Here is a 24,281-nt window from a genome sequence, read left to right on the forward strand (position 1 = left end):
CCCAGATGATAATGGTGTAGTATACTAAGGCAAATCTTTTTTATTGTTAGAACTTATGTTACTGTAAATGCAAATTTATCTCTTTTTTTGTTTGTTTTCTTTACTCTTTTTTTGTAAGCTAAATTAGATATACAAAGAGAGCAGTCCATGATAAGAAATTAAATGCTTAGTATTTAACAGCAGGTAGGATGACTTAAAGCAATGTCAAAACACTTTTCAAATTTAAAGCAGAATAAGTTAGAAGGCTTTTAAAACTAAGAGATGGCAGGAATGCATTAATTCAAAAGCTAAATCTGGTTGTACCTTTTACTACTTGAACATTGTTTTAAATCAGACTTCAAAAAGGACTTTTCAACTGGATATATACAGACTACAGTGCTTCTGTTGGAGTCAATCACAGACATACCAAATAGAGTTTGCATTTTGTTCAGAGCAGGAAGAAATTGTCTGGGTTTCTTGTGTTGTGCTAACCTATCCAAAACATACTTTCTAGTCTCATTTGTGGAAAACAGGTCATAGCCCAGGCAATTACTATGAAGAAAGTGAAAAAATATTTTGAAGAAAAAACACTTCAGCTCTGAAATTTTAAACTTGGAAAATGCATGCCAGCAAAGACTCCAGCTGAAATACTGGATAAAATTACTAGGACAGTGAATTAAATTATGGAAATTACAACTTCATGACGCAAAAGCATGTGTAACATTTCTCTTTCTTAAGGTCTCACCATGGATTCCTTCTCAGCAAAACCTTGCCTTTGAGCGTAAAAGCACAGAGTGTTCCAGGAGTTAAAAATGTATAATGCTTCTCAATTTTACCTTTTCAGCTCTTGGCCTTTCTTCAAGGACTATTTACATTTTACCATGAAGGATATGAACTGGCTCAGGAGTTTGCACCATACAAGCAGCAACTGCAGTTCAATTTGCAGAATGTAAGGACAATTTGTATTTTACATAATTCAACTTTTTAATTTGCTAATTTCGGGATATTAAAGTAGACTTACATTCATTGAAACTCTAAATCTTGCAATGTTTTAGTAAGGTGAGATCAAATTCATATATGAATAGGTAAAATTATTTTTGTAAGATTAATATAATTAAGATTCCTGACAACAAATAACTTTGGATAGTTAATTTGTGATTTCCAGATCAACACTTTGGGAGCAAGAACAAGAAAAACGGGGCAGCAGCCAAGTTTTTATTAGAAAACACAGTGGTCCAGATAGATTTTAAACTTGTATAAAAGCTTTCTTGAGAGTGAGGCCTGTCTTCTGGACTAAGTGGAGGTACCAAAATGCTCCAGCTGGTATGGGATGATACAGTTTGTCCTGCTGTCTTCTAACTTCCCACTGTATATAAAGTATACTTGGGATGCCATTCTCTGGCTGTTCTCTGTACCATTAAAGAGTAAGTGGGACTTTCTTCCATGGTGAGCAACTCTCATGAGCATTAAGTTTCACCAGAAGAAAGGATCTCTTTTTTGTGTAGAGAGTTGCTCTCAACTGAGCAGATGGATCTTGTGCTGTAGATTGGTGTGGATTTGGTAGTCAGAGCCATACATGATCCCATTTTGGTCACCAACTGCCCAAAAATTTCATAGTTATCAAAGATGACTAAAATGCATTTAATCAATATACTTTTCCACTCATCATAACTGCTGTATGCAAGTGTATATTTATTTCACTGTGTAATCCAGATATTACTCCTCCAAGGACAAACAAGTAAGTAGGTACAAAATACCTTTACACACTTTGCTTTTAAGTGAAGTTTACGCACTCTTTGCTTGTATGGTAAAAAGTGAAGTTCAACATGTCAGCATTGGGCAAGTCTCGCATTTTTCCTGACAAGTAACATCAAAGTCCAGAGCTAAATTTTTAAAAGATTTAAGTCCATTTCATTCTTTCAAGAAAAGACACATCTAACAATTTTTTGTTGCTCCATCTTCCCTTTTACATCTCTTGTTCATATATAGGTATAGATCTCATTTTATATGCTGCTTGAGGAAATAAGGCTGAACTTCCTAGATGATTAACCTTTTCCTTTTGGATCAAAATGCAAATGGTCTCTGTCTGTAAAGCCCCTTGTCTTTTCAAATTTTGTGTTTTCTACTTTGTTTGCTACTGAGATGCTTTCAGATAAAGACACAAGGGGTCAGTGTTGTTGCACAGCAGTTTCACTGAAAGGGTGAAAAATGTGCTTCAGTCCAGAGATTTGCTTATTTTAATACAGCAAGTTCTGAGAGGAGCATGAGCTCCCAGCACAGACCAAAACTGGCGTTGTAAGTAATCATATGTTTCTTCTATGCATGTCTCTACAGAAGCAGAATTATTAAAGGATTTTTTTTTCAATTTTAATTAAGAAATAGTTAAATTTAATGTTTTCTAAATATTATATCAGCACAAATTGAAGTTGTAAATGGATAACAGAGGTAGAGGGAGATGTGAAGTTAGGCAGAAGGATCAATGTATTATAATTTCTTTTTAATTATATATCAGAAAACATATACATGAAGATACATTGGGGTCAGTACATCACTCACTCCTGTTACACAGCAGTATAAATTCTGGTTCCAGATCTAGATACACAACTTCCTTTTAGCCAGCTGGTTCTCTATGTACTTGTCATTCAGAGCCTCACTCAACATGAGATTGAAGTGAAATAATTTATATAAGGTAAAGACAAATTGATGACAGGGAAAAGTGTGTGTCAGCCTGTCAGTAGCTGTCAAAAGTACTCCTCTCCATTGCATTGTGTGCTCAGGTCTTGAAGAATAGTTGATCTGAACTGCTGTTTCTGCTTTAAAAATGTCCTACAGGTTAGAGCAGGAGCAGTAACACTTGTGGAAGAGTAGTAGCAGACTAGCAGCTCCTAAGAGGTCACCATGTTCTAACATGACCTGTTGTCGCCTTAACTGTCTCAGTTGGCCAGTGGCATACTTTGTGTGTCCATTTGGCTTTGGTTTCTGTAATTTGATTCAACGACCTGGCTGCTTAAAAGTAGTCATTAAAAACTTAGTAGACAGAGATAAGCTCTCAAAATGGGGACATTCCTTTGATGGCATGTCCTTCTTAAAGGTCTCAAAATTACCTCTCTTAAGTTTGGTCTGAAGTGATACTTCTTCTGAAGGACATAATCTGAAAAGTTCCGTTTAGAATTTTACCTCCCTCTCTAATGATAGTGTTTGTCTTCAAGATCAAGATGAAGTATGTATACTCTTATATTACTGTGCAACTAACTACACAAATGGCCCATGGAAAGGGAGAAGTATTCACTGGTGTATAAAATCCTGAGAGTATCTTTCTGACTAGTCAGGATTTGAGTCCATAGATGACTTTGTTAGAAACATTACAAAAATCTTTATTCTTTTCTATGACCTATAGGAACAGAGTGTTCAATATCTGATATTTAATCAAAACTCTGGCACCTCACAATAATTCTCTTCTACTACCCCATGCTAGATGCATGGAGAGAAACCCTAGCCTCACTGAATTCCCTAGGAAAAGGTGTCCATTTACATGCATATAATTATTAGCAAATATGGAAAATCCACCTTAGTACCATAATTGTTTGCTTCAGATGCCTGGTTGCACACATGATATTTAGGACAGACACACTTCTTCCATGCTTTTGGCACAGTTCTGCCACTTGTGACCTGTTTCTTACTTCCCATATTTTTGCTGTATTGAACTGTGGTGTTTGCATAGTCCTATCAAAACTTGTTCATGACAGTGCCAGTAACCTGACTGTTCTGAGCAGCAGCACCTGTGACATTGCTGCAGATATGGATACATAGAACATCAGTCTCTTCCATGTATGTAGAAAATGGAGCTGTCTGGATGCATTAGCCTGGCTTTAACCCAAACTAGCCTTTTCTGCACTGTATTTTAAGTGCTTCAGTGGGTCTTATTGCTTCAGGTTTAGGCCTAATCTATCAGCAGCTTCTAGTTTAGCCAGGCTTCTGTCTGAGAATCCCAGAGTGTACAGAGAGAATGCCTGGATCTGTCTGCAAAATACTGTGTAAGCATACCTAAAGATATGAAATGACCTCCTGTCTGAGGTTAGTGACCTGCAGGAAGAGGAATGGTGCTATTCTTGGCTATGTTTTCCTTCCATTTGTGTGCTTAAGTTGAATTCTTCGTTACTGGGTTATTTCTAGGCTTCTAGCAGTGAAGAGTATTATTCTTTATTGCTTTTTTTTTCTTTTTCCCCCATTTTATGTCTCTGGCAAATGCTTTTGTTGATCTCCAATACAGTCTCCTGGGCATTATTTGTAATTAGTTGTTCATTGTTATTTTGGTACTTGCATGAGATAATGTGGGGTTTTGTTTGTTTCCTTTTCTGGGTATTAGACTCGGAATAACTTTGAAAGCACTAGGCAGGAAGTGGAGAGACTCATGCAAAGAATGAAATCAGCCAACCAAGATTACAGACCACCAAGTCAATGGACAATGGAAGGCTATCTCTATGTGCAGGAGAAGCGTAAGTACAACAGAGAAGCTCCCTGCTGTTGTTTGCCCCAGTGGTTGACTGGTAGCAAGCTCTGCTCTGGCTGGCTGCCCTGCACCTTGCTGCAAACTCCAGAGACTCTGCTTTGGCTGCCTTCTGTTTCCTGTACTTTCCCTGCCTGAACAGGACCTTTAGTTCAGCCATCAGGAGCACCTTGTACCAGAGACCCCCTCTAATCCAACCACCTTAATGAACATGCACTTAATGGAAGTAAAAGATGTAAGAAAAGGTCATATGAGTACCATCTTACCATAGTTAACCACAGCCAGTTTTATCCTCAGTAGCGCTGCAAGTTTTAAGAAGGCAGTCTATTTTTAATTGAGTAATACTCATAAAAGAAATCTGTGTTAAGTGGAAATTACACTGAGCCCTGCTAATGGGGGAGGGAGAAAAGGAGTGAAGTACTGGGCACATGCTGTGCTTCATTAAATAGTGAGAGGCCAACTTGACATCTTCTTACTGAAAAGAAATTTTTATTCTGGAGTAACAGTAACAGGGTCTGTAATCACGGTGTAGTGGAAAGGTACTAGTTGTATAATTCCTTGTCATGCAAGTTTACTTACCTACAACCATTATCCTATGGGTTCTTTTCAAATTGTGAGCAACTGGGTTAAATCTTTGCTGTTCTTGAGAGTAAACTCAAGACATATATATTTATTGCTGATATGCATGGTGGGAAACATAGGTTTTTGTTAAAAAATGGCATTAGGCCATAAATTTTTTTCATTCAGATGGATAGTCAAGAGTAACAAACTTAAAGTTGCAATGCAGGTGTCTTGCTACAATTTTTTAATGAAAAAAGGTGATTTCTTAACTCATCTAAAACTGCATTGAGAGTGCTCATCCTTCTTACAATATGCTAAAAGAGATAATGAATTGCCGTCAGAGGAAAAATTGATTTAGAATAATTACAGATTTTGTTATGCTAAATGAAAATAACTTAAAATATAAGAGCAGAACAGCTAACTTCTGAGGGTACATAACCATTTGAATTTTCAATTCCTGACTTTACTTTCTTCCAAAACACAGGCAATAGGAGAGCTTTCTCAAAGTCAGCGTAACAGACCATGTAAATTTCCACAGTTACATTTCTGGATTGCCTGACATCCAACTAACAGGACTGATGCAGTCTCTCATATAACCACCACCTTTGTGGGTACACTGAGAAGGCAAAGCCTTTGTATCTATGGTAAAACAACTAGGTTTGTTTTCAACACATTTTATTTAATTAAATAAAACTTAAAATTAATTTTTTTAACATAAAAAAAAAAAGAAACCAAACACAAACCCCTTAAGGCACTTTTTTTTTTTTAAAGTCAGTGGTCTTTCATTTTGTCTTGGTTCCAGACAGGACAGGGTTAATTTTTGCAGTAGGCAGGAGCTGGGCATGACTAGGTCCTCATTCAAGACCATCTCTCATCATTTTTTGGGGATGGGGGAAGGGATCCCTTCTGGGTCCCTAAGGTGGTGGAGGGAGCGCTCAGGTATTGTCAGGTGTTTCCATGTGGTGAGCACTCACGTGTGATTCATTTGCCTCTTGTACACTCTGTTATTAATGTTGTTGCTGCTGCTGTTTGTTTTCTTATTTCATTGCTGTCTCCAGTAAATTGTTCTTATCTCAACCCATGATCTTTACCCTTTATGCCTCCAATTCTTCTCTCCAGCCCACTGCAGGGGAGAGAGGGGAAGGATGGGGGAGGAAGTGAGTGGTGCATGATTTGACGTGTTTTGGTAGGAACACTAAATTGGGGAATACCATTCCTAAACCACAACACATTTTAAAAAGAATTGATAGGTCTGTACATACTGTAGCTTGAAAAAATCACTATCATGTTTTTCTCAGGAGTAACTCTCATTGAAGAATCTGGAGACTTGTGTTGCTCTTTGCTACAGTGAACTTCCAGAAAATATGGGAGATCTTATCGGTACTTCTAGGATGTAAAGAGAATTCTGGAAATTGTGGGAGAATTCACTCCATGTCCTCACAGCAAAAGAACACTTTATAAATACCTGTATCTAAACTGCATTAGTGCAAACCAAGTTTAAAATACCACTGAGCTTAAGCTCAAGAGGGTTCTGTGTTTAGATTCACTAAAGGTTCACAACAGTGCCCAAATAATCCAGCAGTGAAAACATCTGCATCAGAGGTCCTATACTTGGAGTAGGATTAAGAGGTAGTATGATGTGATCTCTCCAGGATAAGGCATGCATCCACTTACTTGGGGATTGCTGTAGATCTCACCTATAGCTATCCAGATTGAAGAAAAGTGAATCCCTAAGTACAGTACAGTATACTTTGTGAACATGTGCAAGTGTCATTTTGTGGACATGGTCAGTTGTGCACCACTGTTACAGCCACCTCTTCCCTCCAAGGCATAAAAGGCCAGTGTTTCTTGCTGAAGGCACTGCCTCTGCCACCCTACATTTTATCCCTCATCTCTAAACCAATGTGTTTTAGAGTGCACAGTTCCTTTGCTTTTTTTCATAGAAATCTGTCAGTGTTTAACTACATAAGATTAAATCTCTCTCTGAGCTGATGCCATTTTACCCACTCCCTTAAGGTAACCTGTAGAAGAACAGCCTTTCTATGATACTACCAAAAGCATTTATTGCCTTTGACAAGAACTCTGAAAGTAAATGAAAATACAGTCTCACTTTCTGACTTCATTCAGTTTTCTGCATTTAATACCAGACTTCCAAGCTTCCCTAAGAGAAAGGATCTAATACTGAGCTGGGTTTCCCTTGGGTTGATAAAGTCACAACTGTATTTTCTAGGCAGAAAAATCCTCAGGTTTTGTTCTTGCCTGTTTCCTGCCTTGTTACCATAATAGAATGCTGTTACCCATCCAGTTGCCAAAGAAAGTCAGTCTGCTGGAACTTTGTTGGGCAACCTTATCAAGCCGCAATATTTGAAAATTATACCTGAAAAACATGTTCAGATTAAATAATGAGTAGGCTGTATGTGGGTGCTGCTATGTTTCATTTTTCTACTCTTACCTAATTCCAACTATAATAGTGATAAAATGACTGTTACTTTTAATACTATCTCTCTTCACTCTAGGACCCCTTGGATTTACATGGGTAAAACATTACTGCACTTATGACAAAGGAACAAAAACTTTTACAATGAGTATAGCTGAAACAAAATCTGGTGGAAAAGTGGTGAGTTGCATGTAGATGAACACATAAATGAGCTGTATATTCCGTCTTTTATATTAAGCATTTAAGAACTGCTAAAAGAAAAAAATGCAAACAGCATTGATGCCATGATGATTTTTTGCCTTTTCTCTTATACCTCTATTATACCTTTTTACAACTTCTGTATTCTTAGTGCTTTTTGCCTACATTCTTGGACTTGTCAAGCTGAGAGACTAAACATTTTAGAAGCTTCATAGGTAGAGGATAGTGTGCCCCAGACCCCAAAGTCCTCTCCAGAACACGTTCTGTAAACTAAGATAGAACCATCCAGGGGAAGGTTCCTTGAGGAAAAGGGCTCACTCGAGCCTCTCATTGGGGAATCTTTGATAGATATGCTAATTAGTAAAACCTGTAATGTTATACCCGATCTTTTGGGGGTGTGCATTGTGGTGTGCACTGAGGTGCATTCTACCTGGACATGTGCACCTAAGGATCCTTAAAATAAACACCAAGGTAAAATCCCTTTTCCCCTTCTAACCGTGTATGACTCTTGATTTTAAGACCAGGAAAAGGCATCAGCATAAGGCTGTTTTCATTGATGAAGCAGTGCACGTATTATATATATAGCATGGATAAATATTTAATATTTCTTTTAAAACATATTTAAACCACATATTAAATAATTTCTCTAATGTGGTTATTGTAAATGCATAGGAAATTTATCACATTTGCACAGAATCATAGAATGGATGAGGTTTGGAAGGAGGCTCTGGATATCTCTAGTATAAACTCAATGCAGGGTTAACCAGAACAGGTTGGTGAGGTCTGGATCCAGTCAGGTTTTAGATATCTCCAGGGATAGAGCCCTCTATGAGCAACCTGTTCCAGTGTTTGACCACCATAAAAAAGCTTTCTCTTAAGTTCAAATGGAATTACTTGTATTTGTGTTTGTGCCCATTGCCTCTTGCCCTTCCACTGGGCACCACTGGGAAGAATCTGACTCAGTCTTCTTTACATCTTCCCATGAGGTATTCCCATAAGGATCAGTCACTGATATGATCCCTCTTCTCCAGGTCGTACAGTCCCAGCTCTCTCAACTTCTCCTCATATGACAGATCACAGGATCGTCAAGGTTGGAGGAGACCTTCAAGAGCATCTGTCCAACCGTCAGTGTAGCACCACCATAATCACCCCTAAACCATATCCCCAAGTGCCACATCCAGGCTCCTCTTGGACACTTCCAGAGATGGTGACTCCACCACCTCCCTGGGCAACTTACTCCAATGCCTGGCCACCCTTTCAGTGAAAATTTTATTTTTAATATCTAATCTGAGCCTCCCCTGGCACAACTTAAGGCTTCTCCCTCATGTCCTTTCACTTAAGACATGGCAGAAGAGACCACCTCACTAAAGCCTCCTTTCAGGTAGTTGTGCACTAAGTCCTCAATGACCTTGGTAGCCTGGACTTGTCCCTAGCACATCACTGCCTCTCGTACCAGAGACCCCAGCACTGGACACAGCATTCCAAGTGTACCTCACCAGTGCTGAATGCAGGGTGAGGATCACCTTCCTCCACTTGCAGGCAGTACCCTGCCTGATGCATCCCAGGAGGCTGGTGGTTTACAGCAAGGTCACATTGCCGGCTCATGATCAACTTGTTGCCTGCCAGAACCTGTAATTCCTTTTCTGCCAAGCTGCTCTCCATCCTGTCAGCCTCAGCCTGTCCTGGTGCCTGGACTTTTTTCTATTCATGCTGAACAGTATTAACCCCTTGGGCATACCACTAGTGCCTGGCTGCAGCTGGACTTCTGCTGTGAGCTCAGCAGTTCAGGCAGTTCTCAGTCCACCTCACCACATTGCCCCTACTTCACCTGTACTGATCTATGAGGATGTAGTAGGATGTAGTGTCGAAAGCCTGGCTAAAGTTGAGATAAACAATATTCATTGTTCTTCCATCATGCACTGAGCCATCCATCACATTGGAGAGGGCTGTCAGGTTGATCCTGTGTGATTTTTCCTTTATTAAATTCATGCTGAATGCTTCCAGTCACCTTCTGCCCTTTAAATGTTTGGAAATGCTTTCCATGATTATTCACTTCATGACCTTCCCAGGGATAAAGGTGATGCAGACCGGCCTATAGTTCCCCATAAGATGAGAGGAAATGGCCTCAAGTTGCATTAGGGGAGGTAGGTATTACAAAAAATTTGTTCACCAAAAAGGTTGTCAACCATTGGAACAATCTGCCAGAGAAGTGGTTGAGTCACCAACCCTGGAGGTATTTAAAAGACGTGTAGATGGTTTAATTGTGACCTTTTCCAACCTAAAAGGTTCTATGATTCTATATCCTTCTCCTTGCTCTCTTTGAAGACAGGAGTGACATTTGCTTCCTCCCATTCCTCAGAATCCCCAGTTGTGTCAGCCTTGCCAATGTTACAGTGAGGTCTCATGATCACAGTGGTCAGAATTAGGAGTTGATTTTATTCTTCAGAAATCTTTTTATCTGCGTATGAGAGTTGGCAGAATTACATGATCTTCATCCTAACATGCATGTAATCAAGTTATATACACAGGTGTTTTTAAGATTTGAATTTAGGGAATTTTCTGAAATATAATGATTTAAAAACAAATATATGACAGAAAGCTATTAACTGTAGTCTTAATATACAGAACAAATATTGTATCTATTCGTAAATAATTGTAAACCCTGTGTTAAGACATGTTCTTTGGACTGTTCATGCAGTTAAATTTAAGATGCAGCCAAGGGGCATAAGCGTACTGCCTGTGCTAATTTCATTTTATTTTGTTTTGTAGAATGGCCTTGTCACAAGCTCACCAGAAATGTTCAAGCTGAAATCTTGCATCAGAAGAAAGACAGATTCAATTGACAAACGTTTCTGTTTTGATATTGAAGTATTTGAGAGGTTTGTTTCCGTTGTATTAAGAATTTGAAAATAATTGCAACCAATATATGATAATTACACCTATAATAGGAACACATGTTTATCAGTATATTTGTATACAGGCAAACTAGGCTTTCAAGACTTAATACTTCTTTGTTCAAACCTGGTTTTCTTAATTAAGTTGAATACAAAGCATTTGTGTTGTCTTTACTACGTTATGTTTGCATTCAGATACAACATGGATTCTTATGGAATGCGTAGCAAAACTCACTACCCTTTTAGAAACAGATCATAAATATTTTTATAAATTCTTGTTAATAAGCATATTCTGTACAAATTTCTATTGCTTTCAGAAATGTATAGTAGCACGGGGTTTTTTCTACATTTTTTTTCCACTTACTCCTGGATATTATATGAGATACATGAGAACAGCTTTCCTGTATTTAAGGTATAGGTACACAGTACTTTGTGGGAGTATTTTTTCCAAGCTTGGGAATAAAGAGAAATATTGAATTAATTTCTGTGTTAAAATATGGTAGACTGACTTTTGTAGTTATTCTCTTTAAAAATATTTTATGGCTGTTAGCAAACTTTCAAAAAACAGACATGTGTTATACCTAGCTCAAAATTATTCTGTTATGTCAGAAGCTATCAACTTTCTCTAACTTCTGCCTGTCTTTTATATATTCACTTCACATCACTATCCATTCGGATTCTGGATTTGGATACTGTTTGAGAAAAATAGTAACTTCAGTGAATGTCTGTGTTTCTGACAGACCTGGAATCATCACACTACAAGCTTTTTCAGAATCCAACCGAAAACTTTGGCTTGAAGCTATGGATGGAAAGGAACCAGTAAGGATATTTTTAAATTTTCTTTTCATTTTAAAGTTTTCTGGCTCACATATTAAAAAAAGAAGCTAGTATACATGTCAGATATTCTGTTGCAATACCAGCAAATACAATTATTTTCTTTGTGAGACATTAATGCAAGTACATAGTGAAGATAAGTACAAAGTAGAAAAGAAGATCTATTATTTTAAGTCTACGTTTATATATAATTATTTTATGTTAGGATATTTTAAGTAATAATAATTAAAGTAATATGATAGCATGTTGTCTAATAGGATCCATGGTTCAGGTAACATATGTGAAGTGGTAGTTATTACAATGGTAAAGAACAGCCATCTTTTGGGCAGTGTGCAGTGTCATGGAGTAATAAACAATTAGTACCATCTCAAAAGGCGTTGCTGACAGCAGAAAGACGTGTTGAAAGCTACTGAGAGACAGGCTTGTCTGAGTTTTCTTCCCTACTCTTAAAGTAGTCACTGGGTGAGGGTGATGTTAGACCTGTATCTGATAGGAAAAGAATGGTTGATCAGTTTTATGAAATAGATGAGTGTTTTTACATGCTTCTTGTTTGACTGAACCAGTACAGAAATGATAATCACTAGCTGTTTTGAAATTTAACCCATTTGGACTCAGTAAGTCTGATTTCTAATGCATTGGTTGCATTATGGTAGCACAGAGCTGTTAACCCAGCTGTGTGCTGCAGCAGTAAATGTCAAGAGATGGTGGAAGGCAGGATTGGAATTTCCCTAGCAGCAGTCTAGTACATAGCATGTTGCAACTACTAACAAACATGGCAATAAAGGATGTAAAGCACAAACACTGTCCTATTGCATTGTTGTTGTTTGGTTGTTTTTTTTTTTTCTTACAGATATACACACTGCCGGCCATAATTAGCAAGAAGGAAGAAAGTAAGCTCTTTATGTTGAGTTACCATATGTAGCTAGATTTCTGTAATGTTACGGTTTCTTGATATGCGTGTGGGAGAAAGAGATTAATTTTATTTCTGTTGCTGTGAAATAACTTTCTTGGATATCTAAACTTCCCCTGGCACAACTTGAGGCTATTTCCTCTTGTTCTATTGCTTGTTACTTGAGAGAAGAGGCCAATCCCCACCGTGCTACACCCTCCTTTCATGCAATTGTAGAGAGTGATAAGGTCCCCCTGAGTCTCCTTTTCTCCAGGCTAAACACCCCCAGCTCCCTCGGCTGCTCCTCACAGGACTTGTGCTCCAGACCCTTCCCCAGCTCCGCTGCCCTTCTCTGGACACGCTCCAGCCCCTCAATGTCTTTCTGGCAGTGAGGGGCCCAGAACTGAACACAGGATTGGAGGTGTGGCCTCAGCAGTGCCGAGTACAGGGGGACGGTCACTGCCCTGGTCCTGCTGGCCACACCACTGCTCATCCAGGCCAGGTGCCGTTGGCCTTCTTGGCCACCTGGGCACACTGCTGTCTAGCGTTCATCTGCTGCCAAACAGCACTCCCAGGTCCTTTTCCACCAGGCAGTTTTGCAGCCCCTGCCCCCAGCCTGTAGCACTGCCTGGCGTTGCTGTGACCCAAAGTGCAGGACCTAGCACTTGGCCTTGTAGAGCCTCACACAATTGGCCTTGGTCCATCACATCTTTATAGTTTTAGGTGTATATGCACCTATTAGACATACACCGAGTAACAAAACTAGTGTATTTAAGGGTACTGTGAGATTTGTAAGCATAATTGTATTAACACTGTATTAACACATTGGTTATTAACATCATATTATATTAACACAAAGATGTAAAAATAATTTAAATAATATGTCTGAGAAAGAGATTTGTAAAATTTGGATATGCATCTTCATTGGAGGTATATTTGAGACTCTGAAAATCTGAAATTTAAGCCACTATATCTGTTCTTTTGTATGATGGCATTTATTTTAATGCTAACAAATAACAATTAATAATGCTGTTAATTAAAGTATGCTGTTTAAAGATCTTTATTTAGGTAGTTAGAGCAGTGGGCATTGAAGATGCAACATTAATGAGAAATACGTTCATTTGAAATAAGATGACTAATTAAACTCAATAACAAGGATTGTTTTCTTACATTACCATTTTATGAGTGATTATGTGCATGTGCAAGGAACAAAGAATATTATTGGGTTAAAACCAATGGATATATTCTAGTCATAATGTAGGTCCTGGACTCTTAAAAGCATGTTGCTCAGCAGCTTCCAACTGTATTTTTAGAGAGGCTGCTGATTGCTGAGAAAGACAGTAGAATATTAAGCTTCTAATGGTACAGAATGACCATAAAGTTGGGTTGTGAATGCTAAGGATATATGTACAAAGACCCTATTACACAACAAATATCATAATGTTATGGATAACCGTGTATCAGCCCTCCTTGACTAGTGTGTGAATGTAGTTAAACAGAAGATTTTGTATATTGATGTTGGAAAGTAATTACCCTTTTTTTTTATAGTGTTCTTAAATGAAGCAGGTTTCAACTTCGTGAGGAAATGTATTCATGCTGTAGAAACAAGAGGTGTGTATTAAATCAGAAATAAGGTATTAGATTGCTATGACTTTTTTTCTAAAATATTACTTTTTTAATTCTACATGTTTTACATCTGTGCTTTGAAGGGCATCCATCATTTGGGTTGGACTTTTCACATTTTATCTATGTACTTTACACTCAAAATTGTTGTCTCCAGTTCCAACAATTCTTAACATATAATTTAAGTGAGGTTTTTAAACTTTTTCTGTAATTTCTTGTTGATTAGACAGCTTAATACACAATTGCACACATCTTTAGTCTTTAATTTGTGTGCACTGACTTGTCTTTTCCTGTGATACAACTGTAGGGGGTCTCAGCTCCCAACTTTGGTTTCAGATGTGAAATCTGAAGACCCAAAAGTGACATCAGCATTCTCTGCTGGTACAGCTGATTTTTTGCAGAGTATAACTCCTATCATTTTATTCACTCATGTTGTACATTGGTTTTGAGGTTTTTTTAATATTTAGTAACATTTAATGTTTAGCAATGCTCATTTTTGATAGTGGGAATGTAAAAAAAGGGAGGAATAATCACTCTCCTGATAAGGTGGTATCTTACAACTCACAGTAAGTTTTAAATGGAGAGTTATGGCTGTATCATCTCCCAGACAATAAGATAGCCTTTTCTTGAACTGTCAGTGTGCAGATCTCTTCTAATCCAAAAGTGGTCTCTCTGTGCAACTTTGAACTCAACATGAACCCCGTTTCTCAGCCAACAATGTTACTATTGTTGAATCACTGCTGACTCAGAGCTTGCATTATTTTCTGGGGCAGAGAGGGTTTCGAAACAAAACACCTAGGTTAGCAAAGTGAGATCAGATTTAGGAATGCTGTTTTCAAAGGAAAAGTAGACAATTTTTAAATGGTAAGGCTTGAAGTGGGGAGAATGGAGGACATTTAAGTCCTGCTGATTTTAAAAAGCAGTTAAAAATAATAAAATAATCATGACTGAAATAATCAAATACTGTATTCTGAATGTCACTCTTGAAACATTATTTGTTATTATTATCTGTGCTATTTAAAAAGGCCTGGCAATTTTAACTGGCAACACAAATTCTCAACTGATGTGTTAAAACAGTATACAGTATATATTTTTATTTTCAAATAAATGACAATCACATCTTATTTGAAAGGGATGATGGTCTAAGCAAACATAGATGCATAGTAATTCCACTGACATCTAGGCAATATAAACCTGTTGGTGTGTAATGTGTTTTAAGACTGCTTTTGGGTCTTATTTTACACTTTTTCTAGCCATCACCTTGTTGTTTGCTAATATGGGTCATTTCCATGCAGAAGGGTTCTGTTAATGTAAAATTATGCATAATGTATAGTATGGTGTGGACTCAGTGGAATGAATTTTTTTAATATCCCACAAGAGAGTGCAGTAGGGTAAAGCAGTACTTAACAATGTAATGGTACAGTCTTCCATAAATACATTTAGATGTTTTGAAAACATACACCAAGGAAGCATCAGCATGTATTGAAATAACCATTTTTTCATTATTTGCATTATTTGCATTATTTTCATTTACTTGTTTTCCCAATGTAGGTATTACAATCCTGGGGCTGTACAGAATAGGTGGTGTAAATTCCAAGGTGCAAAAGCTGATGAATACCATATTTTGTAAGTATCTCAAGTGAACCTTTGTCAGTGTGCAGTGTGTGCTGTGGTCCCTTTTGCCTTAACTGCTGTGCTCAGAAGAGTGTGTCATAATATTCACAGTTTTGTGTGTGCACTTACTGCCACTAAATTGAGTTTTCACTCTTAAAATGAGTGATTCGTCTGTAGTTGGTTGTGTGCATTAGTATTCACTTCTGCATGTTACACATGAGCAAATTACTAATAAAAATGCTTTTCTTCTGGCTTTAAAGTTCTATTTATTGATATGTATTTGGCTTGTTCCAGAAGTTCTCCAAAGCTTAGTTCCGTAACACATCATAGCTTAGCTTAATAGACACTCATTCCAGTCTTCCACTTTTCTTGCTAATTGAGCTCTCTGATGCCTGTGTTTGCATGTCTAAGACAAATACATTAGTAATTCTCTGTGGATTTGGGCTTACTTAACCCTTTGATACAGTGCATATAGTTAATGTTTACAGTTACTAACCATGAGCACTGAATTTATTTTTATTAGTACTTTGGCAGAGATGAAAAAATTTAAATTGATCAGATTGGTGATTAGTCTAGCTAATAAATAATCAGTTGAGCTAAATGGCTGATCTAGTAGCTTTTGTTTTGCTACTTTTCTGGTTAATGCGTTAGTCAAACTGTAACAAAATCCTAATTCAAATTTCTACCAGCCCCTAAATCTCCTCCTGATATGGATATTGATATGGAACTTTGGGACAATAAAACAATAACAAGTGGACTAAAAAACTACCTCAGGTAAGTATGATCCCACACAGTCTCAGTATTCCTTTTCTGGCCCAATAATCTTTGGCTTGTTAATATCATATTACATTTCTTGTATCCATTGCTATGGTAATAATTGAGTATTTTATTATCCTGCTTAATATTCCCATGATTATGTTTATACATACCTTCTACCTTTTTAAGCTAATCCTGCCTTATATAGTTCTAAATTCAATTAATTGCATGTTTTTATTTAAATTTTTTGTGTTAACCACAAAACATGTTGTGCTCAGTCTTTTGTTTGCAAATCCATTAAGTTGTATGCCATAAGATTTCATGACATTATGGTTGAATAAAAGTCCCAGCAAAAGCATGGGTTTTTATCTTATGCTCTTAATATCTTCACAAATAAAACATCCCTCCTGTCACTTTTGCTGATAAGAGACGGAATATTCAGAAATTATGGTACTTCTGAGATAACACTTTCGGATTGCAATATATAATGTTCAAAAGAGACATAATAAAAAGCGTCCAGCCCAGATGGTGGGTGTTCCGTGCCTTCTAAAAATCTGGATTTCCTAAACAATTCACTAACAAAGAGCAGCATCAGAAATCCCTATTAACCTGGAAAACATGCCTAGAGTTTATAGCAGAATGCTCATGTACATTTCATTGAAAAGACTGGCTTTGATTGAAGAAATTTATAATGTATCTTCAGAAGCACAAGTCATTGTAGCTACTGTGTGTGTGAAATTAGGACATGAGCTAGCAAGCAGTAGCTGTTTGTCTGTAAGGCAACTCACAGTCTGCCTTTCAGAGAATGACTCTTTTAAGATCTCTCAGATCAGAATTTCAGTCCCAAATTTCATTGTATTTTTGACTTTCTTGGGCAAAAGGTTGCTTCTGCAGCCCACTATACCATGTCTGCAGCTGTATTTATTCCTGTCCTACAATATGTAAGACAGGAAACATTAAGGCTCTGTGCTGAAGTAACATTTTCCTTATTAACTTACATGGTGACACCAGATTAAACTGATTTTCAGACTGTGTACATGACTGAGTTGTATGCTACTTGTTATCAGTCATCACTGAATTGGATTTCCTAGGACCAGTAGAATATTGTGCAGATGTTGAGGGCTGTCATAATCACACTCATAAAACTTAGATTTTGATTCTGTTTTAAATATCCTTTTTGGTTTTTTTACACCCAGATGTCTTTCAGAACCACTGATGACTTTCAAGCTGCACAAAGATTTCATTGTTGCTGTTAGTAAGTAAAAAGTAAAATGATAAATACACTTTCATGAAAGTAATATTGTTTCTCACCTCTAATCTCCTCAGTCACTATCTTTACTTTTCTCCTTGCTCTAATATGCAGCGGTACAGCCCTCAAAACAGAGAAGTCACACTAGATGAAGCTATTCAGTGGTTTGTTTTCATCTTTTTAGTGGTTCGGTGTGACTGCCTTCTGCATGAAGTTTTGAACCCTCATTTAGATGTTTGCTTGTTTTATATAGGCTGATAATTCTTTTGTAACATTCATCCCTCTCATCCAGGGACCTTTATTTCCCTAGCTTGCCTTGAGAAATCAGAAAGGGCAAAAATGAGCTCCTTTCACAAATGGAGTAATTGGATACAAAGGTAGCAGAGATTGTTTTTCTAATGACTTCAGTTTCGAATTTGAATGTGTTTCTCTGTTTTCTCTTGTCTTGATAAGAATAAAAGACACTAAATAATTTTAGCTATTTTAATCTATATTTCTTAGATTAAATCTTAGACTCCACTGAAGTGACACATCGGGTCAATATTGCCATTAATTTGTTGGCTCCAGTATTGATAGGAATTGCTTTAGGCGATACTTGAAATACCGATTTCACAGTCTAATAAATATAATCAAATTTTCCTGATGATTTGAAAGCTGATTTTGTTTGGCTTCTCTTAATGCATGTTTGTGTTCGCATACAGGCACTGATGCCATTAGTTGTCACTTCTTAGCACATGTTCTGATTTATCAACAATTTGTTTTCTGTTCAATAGAGTCAGATGATCAGAACTACAGAGTTGAGGCGGTGCATGCGCTTGTGCATAAATTACCAGAGAAGAACAGAGAGATGCTGGACATCCTTATTAAGCACTTGGTCAAGTAATTATTCTTTTATTTTTCTCTTTGATATCGTTGTAAGATATCATTTCTGTTTTAAATTTGTCAGTGTTGCTTAATCCATTCTCTGTGTTGAAACAGCGACACTTGAAATTACATTTGATTTCTAAAATGCTGTTCAACTTAACTGGAATAATGTTCTCTGTAGAAACAAAATAAAAACATCATAAAGTGTCACCAAGATGGCCAACTAGGTTTATAAAATAAACCTAGTCAATGTTTTCATTCATGTTCTTACTACAGGGATTTGTAACCAAATAAATTTAAGAAACATCTAAAACTGTGCCAAGATTGATGGAAAACGCTGGTTTGAATCTGTATCAAAGTTCCAGAGTGTTTCAGGAATGAGATAGATTAGAAATGAGACAGACTGAGATAGACAATATGACAATTCTTGTTCTTCATGTTTGATATTATTTTTCTCTCTAACAAGTCTGAAGTGTTGTATCACTCAAAAGCACTAATTTTAAGTGTTATTATTTATATTTTTGATATCTATATAGATATCCAACTTTTGAATCTCCCTTAATATTACCTTGATTTTTAATTGTTAGATGGAAAAGATTTGGCATTTCTTTAAATTGGTAACCTTTTGTCTTTACAGAATTACACTTGGCATGCGCTGGGAGATAAAAAAATACAAGTTTTTATTCTCTTATGTCTCTCTGTATCACTAGTGATTACATACTGTTACTGCATTTTACTTCATCCTGTTTCTGCATCAAATGTTGTTTGTATAAGTTTCTGTACATCTTTGGTTAGTTTTCACTAGTATTTGCTGAATACTTTTTAATACGTATTATTCCTTCTGATTTAGGATGCTGTATACTTTTTAGTACATTTATCAGTCATCTGGGAATGTGAATAGTGAAACAGTAGTTGTTCAGATAATGCTCACGTGACTAAGACATGAGAGGACTCCTTGTGGTTTTCATTCAATTCACTATGTCCCAGGTGTTTTGCTTTTCTCATCACAGCTTGATAAGGCTGCAATAAGCTGTCTACAGTAGGACCTAGTGCAGTTTTGCTTCCTGTTATAGAAATGAGAACTTTGAAAATTTCTTTAGCCCGTTATGTCATTAGCACCTGGAGAACTAACATTATAGCAAGCTGCTGTAAATGCTTTCGTTGCAAAACCTGATTAGGCAGACCTTGCCTCTCGTTATCCTTGGGCTGACACAGAGAACCAGATGGAAAAAAGTTTCATAAGTTTCTTTACTCACAGAAGTGTTTAATTAACTAAAAAATACAATACCTACTCCCTTGTAACCCTCAGGCAAGTGAAAGCATTTAGTGAAGGATTAACAATTTTGTAAAAGCTGCTGGTCTGGAAGCCCCAATATTAGAGAGATAGAAGCATAGGAACTGACTTATTTGTCAGTGGAATTACTGTAAAGCAAGCATTACTTTCATGACCTCTTTTCCTGGCCTCCCTATTCTCAGTGTGATCTCAGATGCAATTCCAAAGAAAAGCATACCTGTAGTATTCCCTTCTTTAATTGTTCTCTTTAACTCTTGCTTTTCTCATCTTCGTTATGATTCTCATTTCATATAGATAAAATCTTAGTTTTACACTGAGTGCCTTCAGTACTTTTCTTTCCAACATTCAATTCACCCCTTCTAATTTCCATATAATTTGCCAGCTGTTGTTTATGCTAGCAATTCTAATGAGACTGAATTTAAAATTAGTCTTGAGTGTATTAGCCATCTTCCTCCCTCATCTTTTTCCTACCACTGTGTGGAGATTTTTCAAGGAACAAATAAATGGCAAGTAAAGTGCCTAATTTTATGAAAATAGGAAAACTTGGGGGGAAAAAAAATCCAACCTCCTGTTTTCTTCATTCTTTTGTTGAAAATCCAATTTCAAAGTGCTTATTCCTTTCCCTGTATTTCTTTTAGCTATTCAGTTCCTTTATAAATGCTTTTGCAGAAAAGTGAAAATATTGTAGCTCTGGGTTATAAAATAAGGATAATATTATTTTTTCTTGGTTTAACTCATAGGGTCTTTACATCTTTTCCTAGCCTGTGTTCCTGTGTAAATTTAAATAGGATCTAGATGATGTGGGATGTAGATCATACTACAAACAAACAAACAAACAAAACTGGCAAATCCTGAAAAGCACCCTGCAGAGAGGTGATACTGCATGGATACATAGTCAGTAGCTAGGCAAACATGGCAAGTTTGGTGTTACTTTCACGAGGGTAACTCATTTTTTGGTTTTTAAACACACCTAGTCAAATTATGTCTCCTCTAAAGAATGAATCATTCTTTGGTATGATTTAACAACACAATACTTTTCTGTGGTAGGTAGTTGGGAGTCTGCAGTCTGGCAGTATCACAAATTTGCTGGTGATACATCAAAGAAAGAGATTTTGAGGAGAAAGCAACAGCACCTCAGTGAATGCCCTACAGCTACCTGAAATGCATGATTACCTTAGCTTGTGTCTGTGCTGTAGCTCAGCACCAGTAGGAGTAGGTCAGGGGAAAGTGGCTATCAAAGTGATCCATTTACAGCCCTGGGTTCTTTCTCTTTTGCAAGAAATCAAGCCTTTGAAATGCTTTGTAGAAAGCCCTTTCTGGTTGCAGTGTTATTAAATTCACCATTTCTTTTATTAACCAAGCTACCAAATTTGTAGCCAAGGAAACCTAAACACCAGATAAACACTACCTTCTCTCTTACGCTATAAGATTTTAATGTTTGTGTAACAGACCTCTACGGTTACCGTGCAGAGTAACATTGCAAAGGGAGAGGTTTTTTAAGTTTTTTCTAGCATATCTAGGGCTGAGTTATTCAACATTCCAGTTTCATTTAAATACCAGTGGACTTCCCAAAAGACCCTTAGTCATCTAAGATAAACATAAGATCTGTTTCAGAGAAAGTTAAATTAAGCTAAAAATGTGTTTTAACAAAAGAGTCATTTTCATGATATGGCTTCCAAGTAATGATCTCTGCCAGTGTGTCTGTCTGAGGTAACATTTTGGAAAGTTTTGGGATAACTTATTGAAGTAGTATAAGAAACTTGTAAGAAGATTGGCATTTGTTTTCCTGCAGTTTATAATCATGCTGCCTCTTACACAAAACCCTTTCCTATACTTCTCCTGCTTCTTGATGTAAATGGGGTGCTAAAATCTTCCTGTCCCAAATATGATGGGAATGTTTTATAGATTTTACTATGTCTTAATTTTAAAAGGTGCAAGAGTTACTTTAATTGTGTAGGAAATGGCTAAAAATGCTCAGCTTGACCATGGTAGCAGATGGCAGTGAGACGGAAGAGGAAAATGTAAACCAGTGCCTAAGTCCCATTTGGTAACAGACTCAATAAAATTAGGCATTAAGGTGATGATAAAATCTTACTTTGGCATAATATTCATCAGACATGAGGCAATAGGACAGCTGTGACTGGGGAATCACTGGCAGTTGTTTCAAAGGATCTGTTTTGATACAGTTTTTATTTGGCAAATCTTAGTAGTAAGGAGAGGAAAGGGGTGTTGAGTATTACTGATTGAGATTTAACTATCTGATAAATTATTGGGAAAACCTAGTTTTTAAATTCTACTTTAAAAAAAAAAAAGCAGAAAAGGTAAAGTAAGTGATAACAGAATATACAGAAGTAAAAGGTTAATATATTTTAAAGCTAGATGTCATTATGATCATCTAATGTTATATATTGTACAGAAACAATAATTTCACTGAATCTATTGATCCTGTGTTTATTATTATTATTATTGTTATTGACAAAGATATCCTATTGAAAATTAAATGTTTTCAGTAACTAAGCTTCATTGCTTTACATGAAAACTAAGGTTTGTGGTTGACCTCTGTTACCACACAGCATTTTCAATCAATCCAGTCAAAAGTATTTAAGGTCCTGTGTAATCATTGGAGAGAGATAGGTGCTTGCCCTAAGACTTCTGAGCTTTAGGTGGTCTGAATCTCTCTGTGTAGAACTCCACATACAGTTGCCTTTCCCTGTCACATATATCAGGAACCAAAATACTACTCTAGGAAGACATACTCATTATCCATGAAGTTAATGCAGGATAAGAGCCTTAATGGAAATATAGTAGTTGTACTACATTGTATTTGAACTCTAGTGAAAGTGAAGGTTTTAAAAACTTATTTAAAAGGGAGGCACGAACTTGGGATCTTGTAAAAGTAGTAGTCTTAGCAAGTTTTTGCCTGTTAAAATTGTAGTTTAGCACAGCAATTAAATCGCATATTGTTTGTGTTCATTTAAAGGGTATCATTGCACAGTCAGCAAAATCTAATGACTGTATCCAACCTTGGTGTTATCTTTGGACCAACTCTGATGAGAGCACAAGAAGAAACCGTGGCTGCTATGATGAACATTAAGTTTCAGAATATCGTCGTTGAAATTCTGATAGAGCATTATGAAAAGGTAGAAAGAAATTATCTGTTTTGTTATGAAGTGGAACTAAGATCTCATTCTCATTACCATCATTAAGTTCTTAAGAATAAAGAGTCCAACATTTGTAGGTCATTAATAGAATTAATACCTTCTTCCCACTCCATGCTATGGGTCTGTATTCCTAGCAAGTCTTCTGTGGCTGTGCAAGGTACAGATCCAAGACATAATCTCCCATGCTTTGAAGGCATTGCTCTCAATCTTCAGCTGCTTTCTGAAGATTACTTCCTGAATCTAGAAACATAAAGAGAAGGTCATAACATCGCTCCTGGCTGCTCCAGCTCTTTCTTGCTACCATTGTATGAAGGTTCATTCTGGGTAAATGCACAGATTCTCCCCTGAGTGCATCAGGTCAGAGTGTTTTTGACGACTGCTGTCCTTAGGGGACATGTCAGCTGCATAGTGGAGATTAGTCACCAGAAGAGTTGAGAAGGACTTGAGCAGGAAATCTTAAATACTTTCAGTCACCACCACTGCTGGTATCAACTTCACTGAAAGGCCTCCTCAGATTTTTTGTTTTAATTTTAAACTATTTGATTTCAGAATTCTGCCCAACAGTCAAGACCTCATTTACTTGATAGTCAAAAGCAATTTTATTCTGGACATCTTAGTTGAGCTATGCCATCTCCTCTGATGACTGACAAAACAAAGTGAAAAAGCTTTGAGTTTCTTTCATTACACATTACTCACCTAAGGGGCAGTTCCCAGTCAATACCAGGAACCCCTGCACTGGTTAATCAGTAAGTGCTGACCATACAGCTTGGTATCATCAGTTCTATTTCATAGGGACTCCTCAAAATGGCTATGATCCTGATAGCCTTCTTTGCTCTGATTACAAAACATATATATATATTGCATTTTTCCAACACTGAATTTCCCCTCCAGAAAATTAGAGCTCATTCAGCACAATGACTATGACTGCACAACAAAGTCACCCTTTCTCTATTTCTCTGTCTACAGACATATTTTTATATTGATCTGCTACTTGCTAGTGCTTAATACAGTTTTAATGTACTCCAAGAGCATCTCAAGATGCCCACCAAAGTATTTCCTACTGTGGAAGTACATTTGCTTTCTTCGACTTATATGAATGGCACAAAGGTGTCTTTTCATGGTTCACTGCATATTCTTTTGAGAATGCCCTATAGCTAGAGGGCCCAGAAATCCTTTCAGAGATGTCTTCTGGCATAGCATGGTAAAAAACTGAGTTTTTTCTGCAGCAATGAAGTGCAAAATTGACCAGTGGTGGCAGTGATGTAAAAGAAAAGAACAAGGAATTGCATTAAAATGTAAAGTTGTTCCTCATTAAACTTGACTTGTTTGGCCAAATAAAACTTTCTGAAATCCAAATTTGATTGTAATAAGTTATGACTGTGACATATTTCTGTGATATATAAAAACTTTCACTGGAACAT

General features: G+C 36.9%; 1 protein-coding gene across 2 annotated transcripts in view; it reads left to right on the top strand.

Annotated features, from left to right (window-relative positions):
• ARHGAP42 (Rho GTPase activating protein 42) overlaps positions 1 to 24,281 on the top strand; it is a 148,493-nt gene that overhangs the window by 107,326 nt on the left and 16,886 nt on the right. For both annotated transcript variants that reach the window (XM_042023756.1, XM_042023757.1), the window contains 12 exons: positions 824 to 928; positions 4,346 to 4,475; positions 7,564 to 7,664; positions 10,452 to 10,561; positions 11,317 to 11,395; positions 12,261 to 12,300; positions 13,848 to 13,910; positions 15,474 to 15,548; positions 16,226 to 16,310; positions 17,489 to 17,547; positions 18,315 to 18,420; positions 22,680 to 22,839. In XM_042023756.1, coding sequence (XP_041879690.1) covers positions 824 to 928; positions 4,346 to 4,475; positions 7,564 to 7,664; positions 10,452 to 10,561; positions 11,317 to 11,395; positions 12,261 to 12,300; positions 13,848 to 13,910; positions 15,474 to 15,548; positions 16,226 to 16,310; positions 17,489 to 17,547; positions 18,315 to 18,420; positions 22,680 to 22,839 — 1,113 coding nt within the window. The remainder of the gene's footprint in view (positions 1 to 823; positions 929 to 4,345; positions 4,476 to 7,563; positions 7,665 to 10,451; positions 10,562 to 11,316; positions 11,396 to 12,260; positions 12,301 to 13,847; positions 13,911 to 15,473; positions 15,549 to 16,225; positions 16,311 to 17,488; positions 17,548 to 18,314; positions 18,421 to 22,679; positions 22,840 to 24,281) is intronic.

The sequence above is a fragment of the Corvus kubaryi genome, unplaced genomic scaffold (genome assembly GCF_017639235.1).
Source record: "Corvus kubaryi isolate FWS band 111438036 unplaced genomic scaffold, C.kubaryi_AGA036_p1.0 37256, whole genome shotgun sequence".
Classification (NCBI taxonomy): Eukaryota; Metazoa; Chordata; class Aves; order Passeriformes; family Corvidae; genus Corvus; species Corvus kubaryi.